The sequence below is a fragment of the Miniopterus natalensis genome, chromosome X (assembly GCF_054644295.1).
Source record: "Miniopterus natalensis isolate mMinNat1 chromosome X, mMinNat1.hap1, whole genome shotgun sequence".
NCBI lineage: Eukaryota > Metazoa > Chordata > Mammalia > Chiroptera > Miniopteridae > Miniopterus > Miniopterus natalensis.
The window spans coordinates 89425560-89445193 of record NC_142103.1 but is presented as its reverse complement, the minus strand read 5'-3'; the positions used below and the strand labels follow the sequence as shown (position 1 = coordinate 89445193).

Sequence of the window (19634 nt, the reverse complement as noted above, 5' to 3'; positions counted from 1 at the left end):
CGACAAAACTGTGAAGTCAAGTTGAATTTATGATTTTGGGTGCAAATATGGTATAATTGTCTCGATTTTTCCCCCCTAGAGCTGATGTACACAGTTGAACTTGCTGGAGGGCTTGGTGCTATCCTCCTGCTGCTTGTTTGTTTGGTGACCATCTACAAGTGTTACAAAATAGAAATCATGCTCTTCTACAGAAATCATTTTGGGGCTGAGGAGCTGGATGGAGGTAAGATGAGTTCCCTCTCAATATATTTCTGAATATTCCTTTTTGTTTTCTGTCCGTTTTATTGAAGAAAAAGAAAAGTTACCTGCATTAACCACTGACAGCAGTTCTTATAATCTTTCAATGTTCAGTTTTTAACTTCATTTTTTATATGTGACTATATATGCGATGCTTTGAAACTAATAGATGTTTTCCTCTGAAAATTATAAAACAACACCTACCCTTTTTAGAAATGTATTCCAAACAGCACTTGTGAATTACAGATGCTGATTGCAATGCCATCAGAGTATTTATTTTCTCTCACACGGTAATCAGTACTGAAAGGCCAGCTTTACTTTTCTATAGGTAAAGAGTGTCTCTTTTAATTGTGTTCCCTAGCCTCGTAGTTTGAAGTGAATCTCAATTTGTTCCGTGCTTAAATGGATCAGTGACAATAAGCTGTACTGAATATTTTAGAATTCATCCAGCAGTCTTTTCAATCCTGTTTATTTAGCTATATTTAGACAAGCTAATTTTTATTCCCAGTGTGGACCAACAGATAGCAAAGTGCACAAGCACATTGTTTTCGTAATTATACATTTAGTAGTTTTACTCAAATTGGACAAGTAAATATTATTTTCATAGAAATGGTAATTGTTATTTGCCTCTGGTCAGTCGTAATTATGTGTATAATCTAAGAGGAATTTGGATTGCTAAAAATTGAGCTCCTTAAACCACCTATTAGAGGACTTAAGTTTCCTCCATTTTGGTCCTTTGAAAGTGATTCATATATAAGATAAACTTGCAATATCAGAAGCATATGCAAATTGTAATAAATAGTTGAGATGATGGTTTCTTGATCATATTTATAAACTTTTTTTCCCCTTAACTGTCAGTTTTGCACTAAATAGTATGAAGGAAAATGAAGCAATTGCCCATGGTACCACATTTTACGGGCTCCTCTGTAATAAATGAGCAGGTAGAACTGTAGGTTCTCAGATTTGTGACGAGGGGCAATTTATTGAGCATCCCTAAGGCTCCTTTCTATTTAACCTCACCTTTCCATTAAGCTAAAGTCTGTGCTGCATCAAAACTTTATTTTTTTTATTTTAAGTTCTAATTTTCCTAATTCTTCTTTGTCCCAACTTTCTTGTCTGTTCATACAAATTATTCATATTTTTGCTACTGCTTTAAAGAGATATGAGAAAGTTGTCAATGTCAGAGCTGTTCTTGAGTGGGTAGCAAGCAATGTGCTAGGCATTCTTGAAATCATTCTTACTAATCCTCAAAAAATTCTGAGGTCAGTTATCATCTCCATTTTACTGATAAGGCCACTGAAGCTCCCAGAGGTTAAATAACTTACTGAAAAAGATAACACAAGTACTACTGTACGTGGCCAAGATGGGATTTGAAAATAAGTCAATTTACAAAGCCTTCATTTTATTGAGCATTGAGTCCCCATAATTTTAACCCTTTAAAAATTTAGTATGTTCAGTATAATCTAAAGATCTGCTATTGTTTGCATAATTACCACAATAGAAGATATTTTAAAAAGCAGATTACCTAAATAAGTTTCACTTTATCTATTAAACCTATTTAGAATATGTTTATTTTGTGTTCTGAATGACATGAATGATGTTATCAATTTCCAGTACAGTTTTTATTTGTCAAATTCTAAATGGTAGAAGATTCTGATGGTTTGATACCTATAAACCTTAGTCACATCTCTTGGATCCTTCTACACATGCTGTTATGGTTGAAGAATTATCTAGTCTTCTCATGGTGAAGAATTTCTCTGACATCATCAAATTCCCATTTTTTCTAGCTCTCCTTCAAGTCCTTTCACCTTCCAAAGAAGAGACCCCCAAGCATTTCATACTCTTGACTTGGCTTTTAAAAAAAAAAAGTAATTTGAAAGTCAAAGCTGAGTGATGTATTCTTTATCCTGGCCACATTTTGTAGTTCCTTTATCTGGTTTTGGGATTAGGATGATGCTAGCCTCATAAAAAGAGCTTGGGAGTTTTCCCTCCTCTTGAATTTTCGGGAAGAGTTTGAGGAGAAAAAGTGTTAATTCTTCTTTGAATGTTTGGTAAAACTCACCTGTAAATCCATCTGGTCCCGGACTTTTGTTTGCTGGGAGTTTTTTATTACTGCTTCAATTTCATTAGCTATTATGGGCCTATTCAGATTTTCTGATTCTTCCTGATTCAGCTTTGGAAGATTGTATGTTTCTAGGAATTTGTCCATTTCACCCAGGTTCTCCAGTTTGTTGGCATATAGTTGCTTATAGTATTTGCTTATGATCCTTTGAATTTCTGTGGGGTCAGTTGTTATAGCACCTCTTTCATTTCTGATTTTATTTATTTGGGTCCTCTCTCTTTGTTTCTTGGTGAGTCTGGCTAAAGGTTCATCGATCTTATTTATCTTTTCAAAGAATCAGCTCTTGGTTTCATTGACCTTTTGTATTGATCTTTTTTTAGTCTCTATGTCATTAATTTCTGCTCTGATCTTTATTATTTCCTCCCTTCTACTTCCCTGGTGCTTTTCTTGCTGTTCTCTTTCTAATTCTCTTAGTTGTTGTGTTAGGTAGTTTAGTAAAGCTTTTTCTTGTTTCTTGAGGTATGCCTGTACTGCTATGAACTTTCCTCTCAGGACAGCTTTTGCTGTGTCCCATAGATGTTGGGTTGTTGTCTGTTCATTTTCAGCTTTTTTAAGGAAGATTTTGACTTATTCCTTGATCTCATTGGTAGCCCTTCATTGTTTAATAACATGCTATTTAGCCTGAATATTTTTGAGTTTTTTTATAGTGGTTGATTTTGAGTTTCATGCCATTGTGACCTGAGAAGATGCTTATATGATTTCAATCTTCTTGAACTTGTACAGATTTGCTTTGTGCCCTAACAGATGGTCTATTTTTGAGAATGTTCCATGTGCACTTGAGAAGAATGTGTATTCTGCTGCTTTGGGATGAAATATTCTGTAAATGTCAATTAAATCCATTAAATCTAGTGTGTCTTTTAAGGTCTGTGTTTTCCTGTTGATTTTTTGTCTTGATGATCTGTCCAAATGAAAAATAATTTGGACAAATTCAGCTGCATATACATTTATTAACAAACAAGCGTGTAACCCATCCTATAAACTTGCAGATTTTCTAATTTTATCATGTGTGTGTGCGTGTGCATGTGTGTGTTCCCAAAAAAAAAAAAAAAAAAAAAAACACCTTACAAGAAAGTTTCCCCTGAGGTACATGTGATGATATTCCAGTGGCAGGATTAACCTAACCATCTAATGACATCTAAGAATATTCTTCATTAGGACACAGGACATGAATCCCCCCTAACCTTCTCTAGTTTTTACAGCTAGACTGATAATAAAATAATAAAATTGACACAGGACTAGATTAAAAGGAGAAAAAAACAATTTACTATGTGTGAATGAAGGATCATAATATAATGCTCAAATCTAATGCTAGACAAGTGAATCTATTTTATAAGAACACTATAATTGCTAATACAGTTCCTACTTTCAAGATGAAGAAAGAGATCTCTAATTCTACTTTGGGACTTATTACAGGTATTAGACAAATCTAGTTAGAGCAATCTTTTTTAATCTCCACTCTTTCAACCCTTAGAAAATATGAGCATCTGTTCCATTTCAGGTGTGTGAAGAAAACTGGTATCTATAAAATCTTAGGTCACAGAACTTATTTTCCTTATTCCTTCAATTGCAAGGTTACTATTAATTGTTTCAGGAATTATTATCCTCATGTCCATCAAAGAAACACAGTACTTCTGTAAATCATTTAGAAATCCTACAGGGTTTGTTTCCTTTGTTAGGTGGTGGTGATTAGATAATTTGCATACACATGAACACTCCAAAATGAGTTTTTGAGTTCCAGAAAGAGAGACTTATAGTTGTTTTTGGTATACAACTTTCCCAGCTGTAAGCTGTGAAGTGGTAGGAATCAGGCTTTCTTATGTCAAATCCTATTCTCCTTATATACCACTCTGCTAATTCTGACCCTCTTGAGACCTCTAACATCTATGCTGCCCACTGACCTTTTAAGGACATTAGTATCTACTAATACCTACTTTGGGCCAAGAATTTTACAGTATCATGGGGACTCACTTAATTCTAGACATCTGTAGGATGGTGCTATTTTATCGATCAAGAAACATACTATCAAATGAGTACAAAAAAATTAATGGCAGTCAAGATTTGAGAGATCAGCTGCTTTTTGTCCCCTTCACTATATCACACCATTAATATTTAAGTTAGTGTCACATCTCAGTGTGTAAGACTTTATGGATTTAAATAATCCAGAAAAGTACCAAATAGCAAAACATGTAAACTAGAACAATGTTGCAAAAATAAAGCTCAAGAAGCTTTATTTTAGAAAACAACTGTCAGGCATTTAATGGCAGAAATGAAGTGAAAAGTGAAATTTATTAAAACAATGACATTCAATATTCATAAAATCAAAATATTAAGATTATATACCTAAGTTTTGCTTATTCAAGGCTACATTATCTATTTCTACAGAGGTTTTTATTGAAAAACTATATCTTAGAAATATGAGAAAGCATGTGAAGGCAAATATGAGACACAAAACAAATGTGGCTTTTTTAAAAACTTCTTTATTCAGATTATATCAATGCTAATTTTAATAATGATATGTTTCTGTGCTAACATACCACATGCAAACATTTTTTTTAAATTGCTTTTTAAGATGAAAAAAACAATTCATTATTGAGCCCTCCTTGAGTTTCATTTTGGTAACTCATTTGTTGAATGATGACCTCTGTCACTAGTCGTTTTCATGTATGTGACTTATAAATATTTGAGAATAAAAAAAATGGACAGCTACCAATATCACATGACAACTATTCAATCAGTGTTTAAAGGTTAAAATCTCCCAAAGACCCAAATGTCAATCTTACCCATTTATATTGTCACTCTATCTCTTTCCTAGCCCAGGTATAATATAGCCACCACCTTCATCTTAAGAAGGGAACCTTAAATCTACATTTTTTAAAAAGCTGGGTTGTTCTAAAAAATTCATGGATCCTTTGGTTCCTCTATTCTCCTAAAGAGCATTGACTAATATCCTCTCATTTGTCAAAGAGGAAAATCTTTTCATTTTTCAAAATTACTTTTTTATTCCTGATACACAGTTCCTTATATTCTTTTGCTCATCAAGATTTCTTATTAATAATATTTTAAACTATTTTTTAAATTTTTTAACTCTCCAGAGTCAAAACTTCTTTTTCCCTTCAAATATATTTTTATAAAAATATAGTAGCTAATTCAGTCAATTGAAGGAGAAAATTCTACTGGACTCATTTGACTTCAGATAGCAAAGCAACTAATTGATGGATTGGGTCAACTTACCTTCAATTGCATACAAAAATTCTGCACTTTTACCCCCTCCCCATTTTATGCTATTGTTGTTATAATTTTCATCTTTTTGTATTATAATTCATTAAAATAAATTATTATAGCTACAGTTATTTCTATTATCATTTTTTGAGCTTTTGTATTAGAGATAAAAGTGATTTATTTACACACCATCATTGCAGTATTAGGGTAGTCTGAAATTTATTATGTTTACTTTTACCATTGAGTTTTATATTTTTATATGTTTTAATGTTGTTACTTAGTGTCCTTTCATTTTAACTTGAAGAACTTCCTTTAGCATTTCTTGTGCCGATGAACTTCCTTTACTTTTGTTTGGGAATGTCTTTATCTCTTCTTCATTTCTGAAGGACACTATTTCTGATTTTAGTATTCTTGATTAGAATTATTTTTTCTTATCATTTTGAATATTTTATCCATTTCCTCTGAGTATACAAGGGTTTTACAGAGAAATCCACTGATAGCCTTATGGGGGTTCTTTTGTATGTGATGAGTTATTTTTGTCAGGCTGCTTTCAAAATCTCTCTTTTACATCTAGTTTTTTATTATAATGTGTCTCAGAGTAATAATTTTTGGTTTGATCTTGCTTGGGGTCCTTTGAACTTCCTTTACCTGGATGTATACTTCTCTCCAAGATGTAGGGAGTTTTCAGCTGTTATTTCTTTAAATGAGCTCTCTGCCAACTTCTCTTTCTCTTCTTTTTCATGATGTGAATGTTAGTTCACTTGGTAGTATCCATAATTCACATAGGCTTTCTTCATTTAAAAAAAAAAAAAATTGTTCCTGTCTACTTTCAAATGCTCTGTCTTAAAAGTTCTCTGATTTTTTCTTCCATATGAACAAGTTTATTTTTGAAGCTGCCTATTAAACTTTTTTAGTTCTGTTGTATTCTTCAGCTCTAGTATTTCTAGTCGGTTCTTTTTTATTATTTCTAATTCTTTATTAAACTTCTAATTTTATTCATTCATTGTTTTCCTGATTTTGTTAAATTGTCTATCTGGGTTTTGATGGGGTTTTTTTGCATTTCACTGGGTTTCTTTAAGATGATTATTTTGAATTCTTTATCAGGAAAATTGTAGATCTCCATTTCTTTGGAATTGGTTACTGGAGCTTTGTTATTTTCCTTTGCTGGTGTCATATTACCTGATTCTTCTTTATCCATGTATTCTTGCATTGGTGTCTGTGCTTTTGAAGGAGCAAACTCCTTGTCCAGTCTTTACAGACTGATTTCAGCAGGTAAACTTCTTGTTTATTCCCTAAGCCGATGGGATTACCTCTAGAATTTCAGTCATGCTGGGTTGTAGCTGGTTTTAAAGCTGTTGCTGGGTCTGCTGTATGGTTGGAAGGCTTGTTACAAGGGGCTCATCTAGGCAAGGTTAGCTGGTTCCTGGGTGAGTGGGACTGTTTCTAGTACTTGTTCAGTAGGCTATCACTTGGACAAATGTCCACTTCGAGGTCCACAATTGAGTTCTCAGTAAGCTGGCCTCTTACCTGGTATATGGTTGGGTGCAGTTCCAAGCAGGTCCCTAGAAGGGCTCTTGCCTGGTCACTGGATGGGTCCCAGGGTGGGCAAAAATGGCCTCTGGACAATAGCTGAAAAGGCACATGCAAAGGATGTCTTATTTGGCCATTTTACTGGCATCATTCCTGTTCATTTTTTGTGGCACCTGGCAATAAGAATCTCTCAAAAGTCATGAAAAGAGTAAATCAATGACTATATTTGAGTTTATGAAAATTATTCAAAGAATGTGTATACCATCTGTTTTCTATCTCTGCAGTGAACAGAATTATAGTTGAAAGTTTAAATTAGAGAAAATACAATATAGAGAATAAAGTTTAGAATACAAAATATACTCTTGTAGTACCGTTATGACTATTTATTTTTCAATTATAGTTGGCATTCAACAGTATTTTGTATTAGTGTTAGTTGTACACCACAGCAGTTAGACATTTATATAATTTACAGTGTGATCCCTCCAGTAATTCTAGTACTCACATTGCACCATACATAGTTATTACAATATTGTTGACTATATTCCCTATGCTGTACTTTACATCCTCATGACTGTTTTGTAACCGATTAGTACTTCTTAATCCCTTCACCTTTTTCGCCCAGTCCCCAACTCCCCTCCTTTCTGGCATCCATCAGTCCGTTTACTGTATCTATCAGTCTGTTTCTGTTTTGTTTGTTCATTTATTTTGTTCTGTAGATTTCACATATAAATGATATCATATGGTATTTATCTTTCTCTGCCTGGCTTATTTCACTTAGTGTAATGCTCTCTAGGTTCATCCATGCTGTTGCAAATGATGCCTAACTAGCTTTTAACTGTTTATAAATTTAAGTTGTCTTTAAAAGATCATAGACCTAGCCTTTAAAAAGCTTGACATAATTTTGTTTTTTTGGTATGGTTATAAAAATGTCATTTTCTAAAAACTTTCTCCAGTCACATGAAGCTCATAAAGATTATTCAATATATGTTCTTACAGATTTTTTTTAAATCTAAGAGATGTTACCCAAGATTCATCTTCAGCTGGTAATTGGGAAAAAGGAAGACAACTTAGAATCCATATGATTTTGAGTCAGAATACATTGCTGAATTTAGTATGGTATCTGACATGGTGTTTGGAATCTGATAACTTTCAAATTCAGAGTTTGTTTTTGGTAGTAAATAAATGCCTAGCCCATTATTGCACTGATGTAGACTATGGAGAAAGAGAGGAATTGATATCAATCAAGTGTCTCATTGATTTGAGGGTGCTGATGCAACTGCTTGCAAGGGGCTTTTTAGTCACATTTACTCCCAGGATAATGTGCATGTGAGCAATTTTTTTTTTTATCTGAGTGGTATTAGCTTAAATGCTATAAATTCATCCAGATGACATAAAGAGATAGAAAACTGACTTAGGCCATAACACCAATTCCTGAGGTATATTTAAGGTTGCTATAGTTACTGTATATATAACTTAACTTTAGGCAGGAATCTACCCCCTTTGTGATGAAAGTGTGGATTTCAGCTATTTTACTGAGAGCATATGCCCTGTTATGTAAGGACCAATTATCATAGAGCTGAAGCTACAGTATTTAGGTTTTGTGGTGCTTTGGTCAATTACCTGGCAGCTGACTTCAGTTCTTTGATGTCTTTGAGACTCCTAGATGCCTACATATCCTGTCCTAGAAAAATTTCCTCAAAGTGTAGTCCCTGGATCAGCAACAGCATCACCTGAGTGTTTTCTATAAATGCAAATTCTCAGGACCTATTTTAGACTTACTGAATGAAAAACTCAGGAGGTGGGGCCCAGGAGTCTGTATTTTAACATGCCCTCCAAATTCTGGTCATTCGTGCTCAAGTCTAAAAACCACTTTTCCAGAGTTTACAGAGATTCTAAGGCCTTTCCTTGAGTCACAGTGAGAAACTACAGTTCAAGACTACTCTAAAGGAGCCTTCTTAAACTCCAACACCACAGCCCTTAGCAATCCCTTGTGGAGTCCATCCAGGCAGCATGGAGTATGTACCACCAAAGCCTTCTCTCCTAGGAAATGGTACAGGTCTTGAGAAAATCTCTATACTGGCTGTAAGATATGTCATGTGATACTCAAATGAAAGGTCATTCACTCATTTAATCAACAGATATGTTTGAGTATCTAGTAAGCTTTAGTCACATATCTAACTCAAGAATCTTGTGGTCAAAGAAAGAAGATAAGATGTGAGCACAGTAATGGGAAAAGAGATCACCTCCAACTCAGAGATATCAAACTCAAATTCAAAGGAAACAAACTGCATATTTAGCTGCTGATTTTTGACAGTGGATAGCCATAAATATTTTTCAAACTACCATAAACATAATCAGTAGTGAGGTTTAAAAAAGTAAATTTTGTGACTCTCTGTGGAATGGGCCAGAAGGAGAAGGAAACAGAGAAGGAAGTCCCACTACAAATAATTATGACAACTGAGAAATGAGTATGGCCTGACCTAGGATGAAAATAAAACCTGAAGAATTTTTACCAGTGAATGGCTATGAGATTGTTGGTAAATGAAAAGGAATAAATGGAACATACATCTGAAGTTTGGAGACTAAAGAAATAAGATTGTTATGTTATTAAAATTAAAGTGAAATAAAAGGTAAATAATAGAGCTTGAGATGGGAAGCTTGTTATTTTGTGAGCATGTTGAACTTCGGGTGCATGTTGAACATTCATTCAAATCAAGGGGCCCAAGTTATAGGTATAAGTGTAGGACTGTTGGTAGTTCATGAGAAAGAAAACAGGACTGGCCATCTAAGTTGGGGAGACATCTACAAAGATGTGATTATTGATGTTATGGGAAGAAAGGAGATTTTTAAGGGAAAGTGGGTTGAGAGAAAAATGAGGCAGGCTGTAGAAAACATCTTGAGAAATTATAGTACTTATGGGTTGGAAGAGAGGCATCCATGGAACAGGCAGAGGAGCCAGAAACAGAAAGTGTCATGTAAGCAAAAGTGATATCCAGCCGGACCTTAACAGTATGGGTGGACCAGTTGTTTACATTTCTTCTGAATTTGTAAGTGCTCTGTTCTTATTGGTGTTTATATTGACCCAGTTTCAAATATTTTTAAGCCTACAAAAGACAAAGGGCAAAGAATGAGGATCCAGTCATTATACATCCCAGATTTGGGTAAACTTCAACACTTTAGAGAACTTTGTGGCAAACTAGAAGACACCAACTTCCAAGAAAGAAAATAGTATATGCATGAAATCATTCTGCAACCTACAGTCTGGCTTAAGGAGACCTCCCTCAGCATAAAGACAGTAATTAGAACTGAGTTGAATTATGAATTCTGATATCACATCCTGAAAAGGAAATTGATGAATGAGAGACTATCCAGAAGATAAATGACTTCTTGTTCTTAGAAACAATAAATGAGAAATTTGAGATGTTTGTCTTAAAATTTTGAGATAAAGATAATGCATGATAATGGTCATCAAATATTTGAAGAGTTTTTATGTAAAAAGAAGGAAGAATGAGGAAGGAAACAGATTTTAGACCTACATTTTATTCATTTACATTGTAATTTTTTATTCTTATTTTCAAACTGATTAACATGATGAAAAATAATTTGTCAGTATTTTACATGTAACATGAACTGGAGATCTTTACTGGAGATCAGTAAATCAATATGCTTTTTCTATAATAATTCAGTGTAACAATATCCTCAGTCCCAAAATCTAAGAACCAACTTCCAGTAAAAAAAAATATTTCCACTGTCAAGCAAAGTGCACTTTTCTCTTTTTTCCAGCAGGGTAAAATGACTAAAGGCAGGATTAATTGAACGTACCACTCTTTAGAATAAGTACATGCTATCCAAATATGTGGCTTTTCATAAGCAGTCAAGATCCTCTATAATCTGTGCATCAAAAATGCTAGAAGTTAATATATTATTATTCTTTTCATTGATTTTTCTCCTACTGCCTTCACAACAACAACAACAAAAACAAAATGAAAACATTACCCCTTATACCTCCAAATTAGTTCCAGAATATTTGGCATTATTGAACTGTTATTGAAAACTAACAAATCCTTCTTTTTTTGATCCCCTAGAAGTGGAACATTTGGAGATGTTTGTGAAAAGAGGTGAATGTTTTTATGTCCTATTGTTTTCTTCGTAAAGTAGTGACTTCAACTTTACTCTGTAATGTTTTTGACAGACAATAAAGATTATGATGCATACTTGTCTTACACCAAAGTGGATCCTGACCAGTGGAATCAAGAGACCGGGGAAGAAGAGCGCTTTGCTCTTGAAATCCTACCTGATATGCTTGAAAAGCACTATGGATATAAGTTGTTTATACCAGATAGAGACTTAATTCCAACTGGAAGTAAGTTAATGTTTTCACTTGAGAGTGTGCATATTCTTGTGTCTATACTTCTAGTCATCATTTTTAGACAGAACTTGACCTTTTGGTTCTTTATTTCAAATATTGTGTCAGATTCTTCAGAAATAAATGTTACTATGTGTTCATATGAAACTTAATTTTTGACACTGCTGAAGAGCTAATTGCATTATTTTATAAACCATCTCATTTTATGAGCCTTAACATTTAAATAAACCAAATGAGAGATTTGTACCTGGAAAAAATATTTCTAATATTAAAAGAAGCAAAGCCCATACTCTCTTCAGAGTGATCATTGGCTGTTTTCATCTCCTCAAGATGCGACACAACAAATACCAATTCTCATTTAATGTGTGAAAGAGAATCTTCCAGGGCTTTCTGGACCGCATGTTGGATTTACTCATTCTGATAATCCCTTTTCTCTTTTGTAGCATACATTGAAGATGTAGCAAGGTGTGTAGATCAAAGCAAGCGGCTGATTATTGTCATGACCCCAAATTACGTAGTCAGAAGGGGCTGGAGCATCTTTGAGCTGGAGACCAGACTTCGAAACATGCTTGTGACTGGAGAAATTAAAGTGATACTAATCGAATGCAGTGAACTACGAGGAATTATGAACTACCAGGAGGTGGAGGCCCTCAAGCACACCATCAAGCTCCTGACGGTTATTAAGTGGCATGGACCAAAATGCAACAAGTTGAACTCTAAGTTCTGGAAACGTTTACAATATGAAATGCCTTTTAAGAGGATAGAACCCATTACACACGAGCAGGCTTTAGATGTTAGTGAGCAGGGGCCTTTCGGGGAGCTGCAGACTGTCTCGGCCATTTCCATGGCTGCAGCCACCTCCACAGCTCTAGCCACTGCCCATCCAGATCTCCGTTCCACCTTTCACAACACGTACCATTCACAAATGCGTCAGAAACACTACTACCGAAGCTATGAGTATGATGTACCTCCTACCGGCACCCTGCCTCTTACCTCCATAGGAAATCAGCATACCTATTGTAACATCCCTATGACACTCATCAATGGGCAGCGGCCACAGACAAAATCAAGCAGGGAGCAGAATCCAGATGAGGCCCACACAAACAGTGCCATCCTGCCACTGTTGCCAAGGGAGACCAGTATATCCAGTGTGATTTGGTGACAGAAAAGCAAGGGACACCCAGTCCCTGGGAGCTTGAGTAGAGTCTGCAGTCCAGTGCCTGGAACTAAATCCTCGACTGCTGCTGTTAAAAAACATGCATTACAATCTCTAGAACACGAGGAAAAACAGGGTCTTGTACATATGTTTTTTGCAGTTTCTTTGTAGCATCAGTGTCTTGCTGTTTTACCATGTCTCTTACCCATTACATTTTTGACTTTGTTTTATATGTCACTGGAATTTGTAAATTTACATTTTTTTAAAGAAGAGACTTATGTATAGATAGAAAACCCTTTTTTGCTTCATTAGTTTAGTTTTAGGATGGGTTTTATTTCCTTTTCTCGATTTTGTTTTGCTTTTAACATTTCCTTGGGGTGCTTGGACAAATCCATTTGATGGGCCAAGGAGCACCGGATCCTCTCTCGGGTTCTCCCTAGGATCAGCAGGGCCACAGGGGCTGTCAGAGAGCAGTGCACCGAATGCCAGCATTGTCATTGGGGGGGAGATGAGAACACTTGCTCCTAGGATGGCCCCGCCACTCAGAGCCCTGAATCTCTTCCTTGCCCACCTCATTCCCACCTCTACCCTTCTAATGGCGGCATGATGTGTAAACTCCGAAGAAGGGTGCGGGTGGGTCTAACTGTCTTAACATTTAATTCACTGCTCGTCAGAATACACTCCAGACCCAAAAGTGTGCTAGTCACATGACAGTGACCGCTACAGCGTGCTAAGAAGAGAAGATCAAGGGCATGAAATGGGGGGAAGAGTGTCGTTTCCGTTTTTTAACTGAGTTGATGTACCCTTATATAAATATATATATATATAAAAACACACAACAAAACAGAAGAAAAAACAAACAAACAAAAAAACACACAAAACAAAAAACACAAAAAAACACAAAAAAAAACAACAAAACAAAACAAAAAAATTAAGCCCTATATTTGATCACTTCCTGGAAAGGCATGAATGTGTTTGTGGCTGTTTTTGTTTGATATTCTACTTCCTCTTTTCCCTCTGTATTTTTTTCTGCAAATGAGATTACGTGCAAATGCCAGGCAAGTTTAACTCAAAAGGGTGAACCAACACGACTCAAAATGAAATTTACGTTGAAGGCTTCCAAACCAAAGGGAAGGACAGGACGTGTCATCAAATATGTTTTGTCACCTTGTATTATACAAAATGTTATTTTCTAAAGTGTCAGAACAAATATGTGAAACTTATTATGGGGTTCCCTTGTGTTCAATGTTAATTCACTGTATTTAATTTTCAGTGTTACATTCAGAAGCAAGTGTTTGGTTTCAGTTTGTGAACATAAACAACGCTTATTAATATCAAAGTGTTTAAATAAGAACTCAGAAGGTCAAACATATGAATACGTAGAGAAATCAATATTTTCAAAATAAACATTATTTACATGAAATGGTTTTTAAATTAGGTAAGAACGTGTTTAAAATAATTTTACTGTATAAAGCATTAGTTTCATTTTAACTGTATAATTCTATCTTTCAGAAACAGAAAGCTGATGCTCCCAGAAAATTCCTCCCTACCATGTAGCTTTATGTTTTATATCAGTGACATAGCAGCTAATATATATTTATGTTGAAGATAATGCAAAAAGGAACTTGCAGGGGGCAGAATTGTTAAAGGGAAATATTACCTAAGTAGCTTTTAGTTAAAAAAAAAAAAATCAATGTGATGAAAATACTGATAATAGACCCTTTACGTTACTTTAGTGATTCATTGTAGGAACTTCCCTACCAGTCATCGTCTGTGGGCTCCTGTAGTGACTACTGTATGTTTGCTTTGTTCCTACCACCACATAATAAGAAAACAAGTCTACAGTTTTGGTCACTATTCTAAGGTGTGAGTTGGCCACAAAAAGTGTAAACTTCAGTAGAATTCATCAGGGAGGGTAAATTTGAATTGCAAATGTACAAGAGATAAGTATAAGAATATTGTAACAATGCAAAGGCCTCAGTAAGCCTTGGGATGTGCATTGATTTTTATTTGCTTAAAAGATGTTTATTTCCCTGACAACTTGCCTCAGTTCTTCTCTAGAATCTGTTCCTTATTCCCGTGCTCCCCTTGGATCTGTATCACATTTTCAAAAACCAGAACTGAAGCTGCAAGGACACATAAACTTTAAGGTCAGCTTTGCACATTGGGTTATTTTAAGAATCCAAGAAAGCCATTGTTTACTCTGTACTATGGACGCCTGTCAGAGACTGGTGGCAGTGAACCTCATTGGACTGAATTCCAGACTCCCCCAGTGCTCAGAAAACCGTAAACATGGCGATGGCCTGGTTTATTTATTTATTATTATTTTTACTTTTTTTAAGTGCACGACGGAAGTGTGGAATAAATGTAGAGGAAGTAATCACACCACAGTAATATTTTAGGCATCCATAGGTGTTAATTTAGCTGCCTTGGGAGTACATTTTTTGTTTTATTTTTAGTGTAGGTTTAAGCACTTTGAATAGCATGATTCAGGGATTGATGGGTAATATTTGATATTCTCACAACTTAAGAAACATTTTTTCCTCTAATGCTTTGTCATATTTTTTAAAAATGAAATAAATGGAGAAGCTATCTATGACTTTAGAAACATTCCTCCCAAGTATTCCTCTATCAGCTCCATATGAGTACAAATGAAGGAAACTGTCCTGTGTTCACGTGCTCTATGTTTAACAAAATTTATGTTAGAACTCATAATAAAAAAGAGAAAAAAATGTATTTTCCCTAGTGCTTAGGTTTCACCCTTTTTTCCCATGGGGGCTGTGTGGGGTAAGAATATTCTAGTTTGAAAAACACAGCTGAAGGTGTGACTGTGTTAGCCAAGCCGAGGGAGAGAATGGCCTTGTGGACGTGGACATGTGTGATGTTCGGTGTTGCCTGTTTTTCATCTCCCACTGCTCAGGCTCCAAGGGGCGCATTACGGATTCAAGACTTCATCTGGTTCTTTAATGTAACCTCTACTTGCTGCCTATGAGTGTGCAACGCTTTATACTGGTGCTCAAATCTTTGGTTATTTAATTTATAATTCATTCCTTAGGTTTCCTGTGGGCAGAGAAGAAATTTCTATCTCATGCAGCCAGCTGATTTAAGCTTAGACTTTTCTATGAAATAAATCTAAGACACAATGAGTTAAGAGACCTGAACCCACTATATTTCTATGGCTAAATACCTAGTTGTTCAAACAGTCAACCATTTTGTCTTTATTACTTTCTTCGTAATACTATATGTATTTGAACCCTGTCGACTTAATCTTAAATATCTAGATACTGGTTTCTTCACCTCTTTATTATTTAGTATTTTATAGCAAGAGAAAATATTAATTGAGAGCCAATCCCTAAACTCTAAGTAAGTTTTGTTTATCCTAGAATAGTCATTAACTTTGACAGAGACCATTTATGTATTTTAAGATCACCGTTTCTAGGAAAACATTAATTCATACATTTGTAAATTATTTTCTGATTCTGGAATGATACCCTAGTTCTCCTTTTTCTAAGAAGTATTTTTTTAATCTTGTGCTTAATTTCTTTTTTTTTTCATTTAGTTTAAGCTTATATCATTAGTCCCAGAAGAAAGCTCATTGAAATTCAAAGGAGACTATTGGTATTATACAAATGAAATGACTGAATGACACTAAGATAATACGCAGACATGGAAGAGGGAAGTCCCTGTCTCTGGTCATTATTACCATTCCTGCCAATTGGTTAAGAGAGGTGAAACATTAAATGGGTTAGAAATCCCACCTACGGACACATATTTCCTATCGCTGAAGAAATTTTTTTACAACATATACAGTTATTTCAAAGAGTTGGTAATGCATCCGAGTTCCCTGAAAGGAGAAGCTTGTCAGTGGAAGCAGAGCTATTCCTTGCCTATCGCAAACCCTTTCCACCTTATTCTGAGCAAAGAAAGTGACCAACAGTCAAATTTTGATTGTCCCTAACAATAGATCTTAAACTGGGGATTGGGACCCCTTGAGTCTATAAAAAGGGTTAAAGGAAATAATGAAGTCCTTGAAATTCCAGACAAAATTGTAAATGTGTGCAAAACTGTGTTTTCCTGGATTCAGAGTCAAAGGCATCCGTCACCTAAACAGCCATTGATGTTTGGATTTAGAGGATATCCTCAGACAGACACTCAGACAAACCACATATCTTGCAGGCACTGTCATGGCCACTGTTCCTCACCTTCATTCATGAAAATTCACCGGATGCTTATTGTTCTTTTAACAAACAAAGGCAGTTCCCCTTCCCATATGACCGCACCTATGCAAGACTTGGCTTATAGTGAGGAAAAACTTTGTATGATGATAAATAATTCATGCCCAGATCAATGAGAACTGGCTTCTGTTACTAAGGTAGTTTACTCATTTCTTAAGTTACTCAAAAGATAGTTTGGGGGGAATGTGAAATCATGTAATTTGGCATGATGTCTTATTTCATCAAACTTCTTTATGATTTGGGTTCCATCGTTTCCTGCAACAAAACTAAGAATTAATCCAGTATAGGAGTAGAAGAAACAACCATCTGACATGCTTTTCCAAAGGGCTCCAGATTTCTTATGCCAAGATTTAGAATTGGTTATATGCTTGGTTTTCAGCAATTGGACTTTTGCCAGGTTCAGGATATGCGGTATGACTTTGGGGCAGTACAAAAAATTTTTACAAGATGAAAGTTTGTGTTATGTTGGTACTTAAGACACAAAGAGCTGTAAGAACTAAATTTCAGTAAAGAGAAGGATGGTGGTGAGTTCATCCTAATCCTAAACTTTCGTGTTTTGTCATCATTAAACCTCAGTCCCATACATAGAAAATGCCCAGGCTAAAAAGAAGGAACTCAGCTCTAATCTTCCATTGAGTATTATTTCTTCCTTCCAGGCCTAGAATACAAAACATCTTCCCATTACAGAATTACAGACACATTAGATATATAAAAGAAAAATTTCCTCCTCCCTTTTAGTCAATGTCCCTCTGAATAGTCTGTGAGTCCGCTGACAAACTGATGGTTCTGAATTGTTCATTAAAGTAAGTAGAGCAAGACACTATTGTCTTTCTACCATTCACTGCCTTCGTTGACGCATTCCCCAGGGCCAACAGCCTGAATCTATTCTCTTTCTAACGAAGGCAATCGGTCTCAGTCATTACACCGTATCCCGCCCCCCAACTAAATGAACAGAAACTGAAGAATTGCACATGAACTTGAGACTATTACGTGTAATATTGATGTTGTGTAAATTTCAATCTTCATAGTCCAGATAACCTTAAGTTTCAAAGGGCATGCTGGTCATTTAAAAAAGATTTACTGTACAATGACATACTACATAGTGCATGAACATGTGGCAAAGTAAATTGGATCTATCCTTACTAGTCAACGAGAGACTAAATTGGGGGAGATCAGATGTGAGTGTTTTAGGTTAATTCTCAACTGGGATGAAGACATCTTTTCGTTAGAGTACATGGGCAGTTGTCCATATTCTTTGCAGCATATGCTTCTGGTAACTAGAATCCTTAGTGTGTTCTTTCCACCAAACTAGTGGAGATATGTTCATATAATCTGCTATTGAATTGTAAAAACTTTTACATTTTCAGAGTTTGAGGGAACCCGAATAGGAAAGTGAATCGAGTCATTTTCCTCTGCTGGTGTTCAAGTTAAATTTGAAACTCAGACACTCTCAGATATGTTCAACAGTCAGTAAAAAGTGCATTTTACATAGTGTTTCCATTTAGTTTCGCTTACCCTCTTTCCTCTTTGATTTTGTACAATCTAGAATGTATGTAACTCATGTGTAGGTGATGGAGGCGCTCCTTTTTTTCTTAGAATACTTACAATTATATATTTGGTTTTGCTTTGACTAGCAATAGGAAAATAGACAAATACAAGTGTAAAAATGAGAAATTTTAAACTTGAATTATAATTTGTGTTTTATAGTCGTTTCATAAGTCTGTTGCTCTCTATGAGTATGCTCTCTATATATCCTGTAAAAATAAATTTATATGTTACATAGAAATTCAAGAAATTAAATTATTTATTAAGCTACAAATGTTTCTTCTGGTTTCTACCTGATCATAGATAAAAATAAATTAATAGTGTGTTGTTGGAACATATATAAGTACCTTTGTTAATTTGATAACTCTTGTTGTACTTTTCTTTCTCTCTCTATTTATGTCTGTATAAGCTGATAACTCTTAGACTTAATTCCTATTATAAGTGTGAAGAAAGGGACTTAAGAAATGTCCAACTGGCTGAACATAAAGAAAGCCCTTGTTAAAAGGTCAAGTCCACTTACCCTTTTTTCTTCAGTACTGGATTATGGAGAGATTTCAATCACAAACTTGATCGCTTAAAAGTTATTATCATGTTAATGAGCTTTTCAAGGTTGAATTCTGCATTTTTTCCCCTCAACCATTGCATAGAATTCTTTGAGAAACAGAAATGAAAGGCATTGTAGCATGTGAGTCCTCTTTGCTGTTTCTCTTCCTTACTTCCTGCTCCCCAGGTATTTTATTATTTTCTTTTTAAGGTACTATTCACATAATGACCTTAAAATAAAGTCCCCTCAGGTAATATTTTAAAGTGACCAAGATCTTTAATCATCTTATTTTTCTACTCGGTTTGCACCTACTTGTAGTGCACAGTCATTCCTAAAGGGAAATGGTTTTGGCCTTACTTTTCACTTTATGTTAAAGATAAATAAACTTATTATTTATTTGCGGGGAAGGAAATGGTGGTAAATCTTTCCATCACAAACATAACAAGTGAACAACCATAAACCTCTTAGAATGAATGGGCTCTTTAGGCAGAATTCATATCTTAGGACAGCCTTTTAAGAAACACTTATTGAAGATGAAGTAGAGTTAAATCGTTATAAAAATGGAAAGTAATATTAAAAACATAAGGTTATTTCAGGTTGGATTTTTAAATAATTAATATATTTAAAATTTCATAAAATCATTTCTGCCTCTAGGATTTTTCAATGTGAAAAATAACTTT

The 19634-nt window shown here is 35.0% G+C and overlaps 1 protein-coding gene across 4 annotated transcripts in view; it reads left to right on the top strand.

Annotated features, from left to right (window-relative positions):
• IL1RAPL1 (interleukin 1 receptor accessory protein like 1) overlaps positions 1-16319 on the top strand; it is a 1170262-nt gene extending 1153943 nt beyond the window's left edge. For all 4 annotated transcript variants that reach the window (XM_016207563.2, XM_087829289.1, XM_016207561.2 and 1 more), the window contains 3 exons: positions 80-223; positions 11301-11471; positions 11918-16319. In XM_016207563.2, the coding sequence (XP_016063049.1) occupies positions 80-223; positions 11301-11471; positions 11918-12636 (1034 nt within the window). In that variant the 3' untranslated portion in view covers positions 12637-16319. The remainder of the gene's footprint in view (positions 1-79; positions 224-11300; positions 11472-11917) is intronic.
• The last annotated feature ends 3315 nt before the right edge of the window (positions 16320-19634 follow it).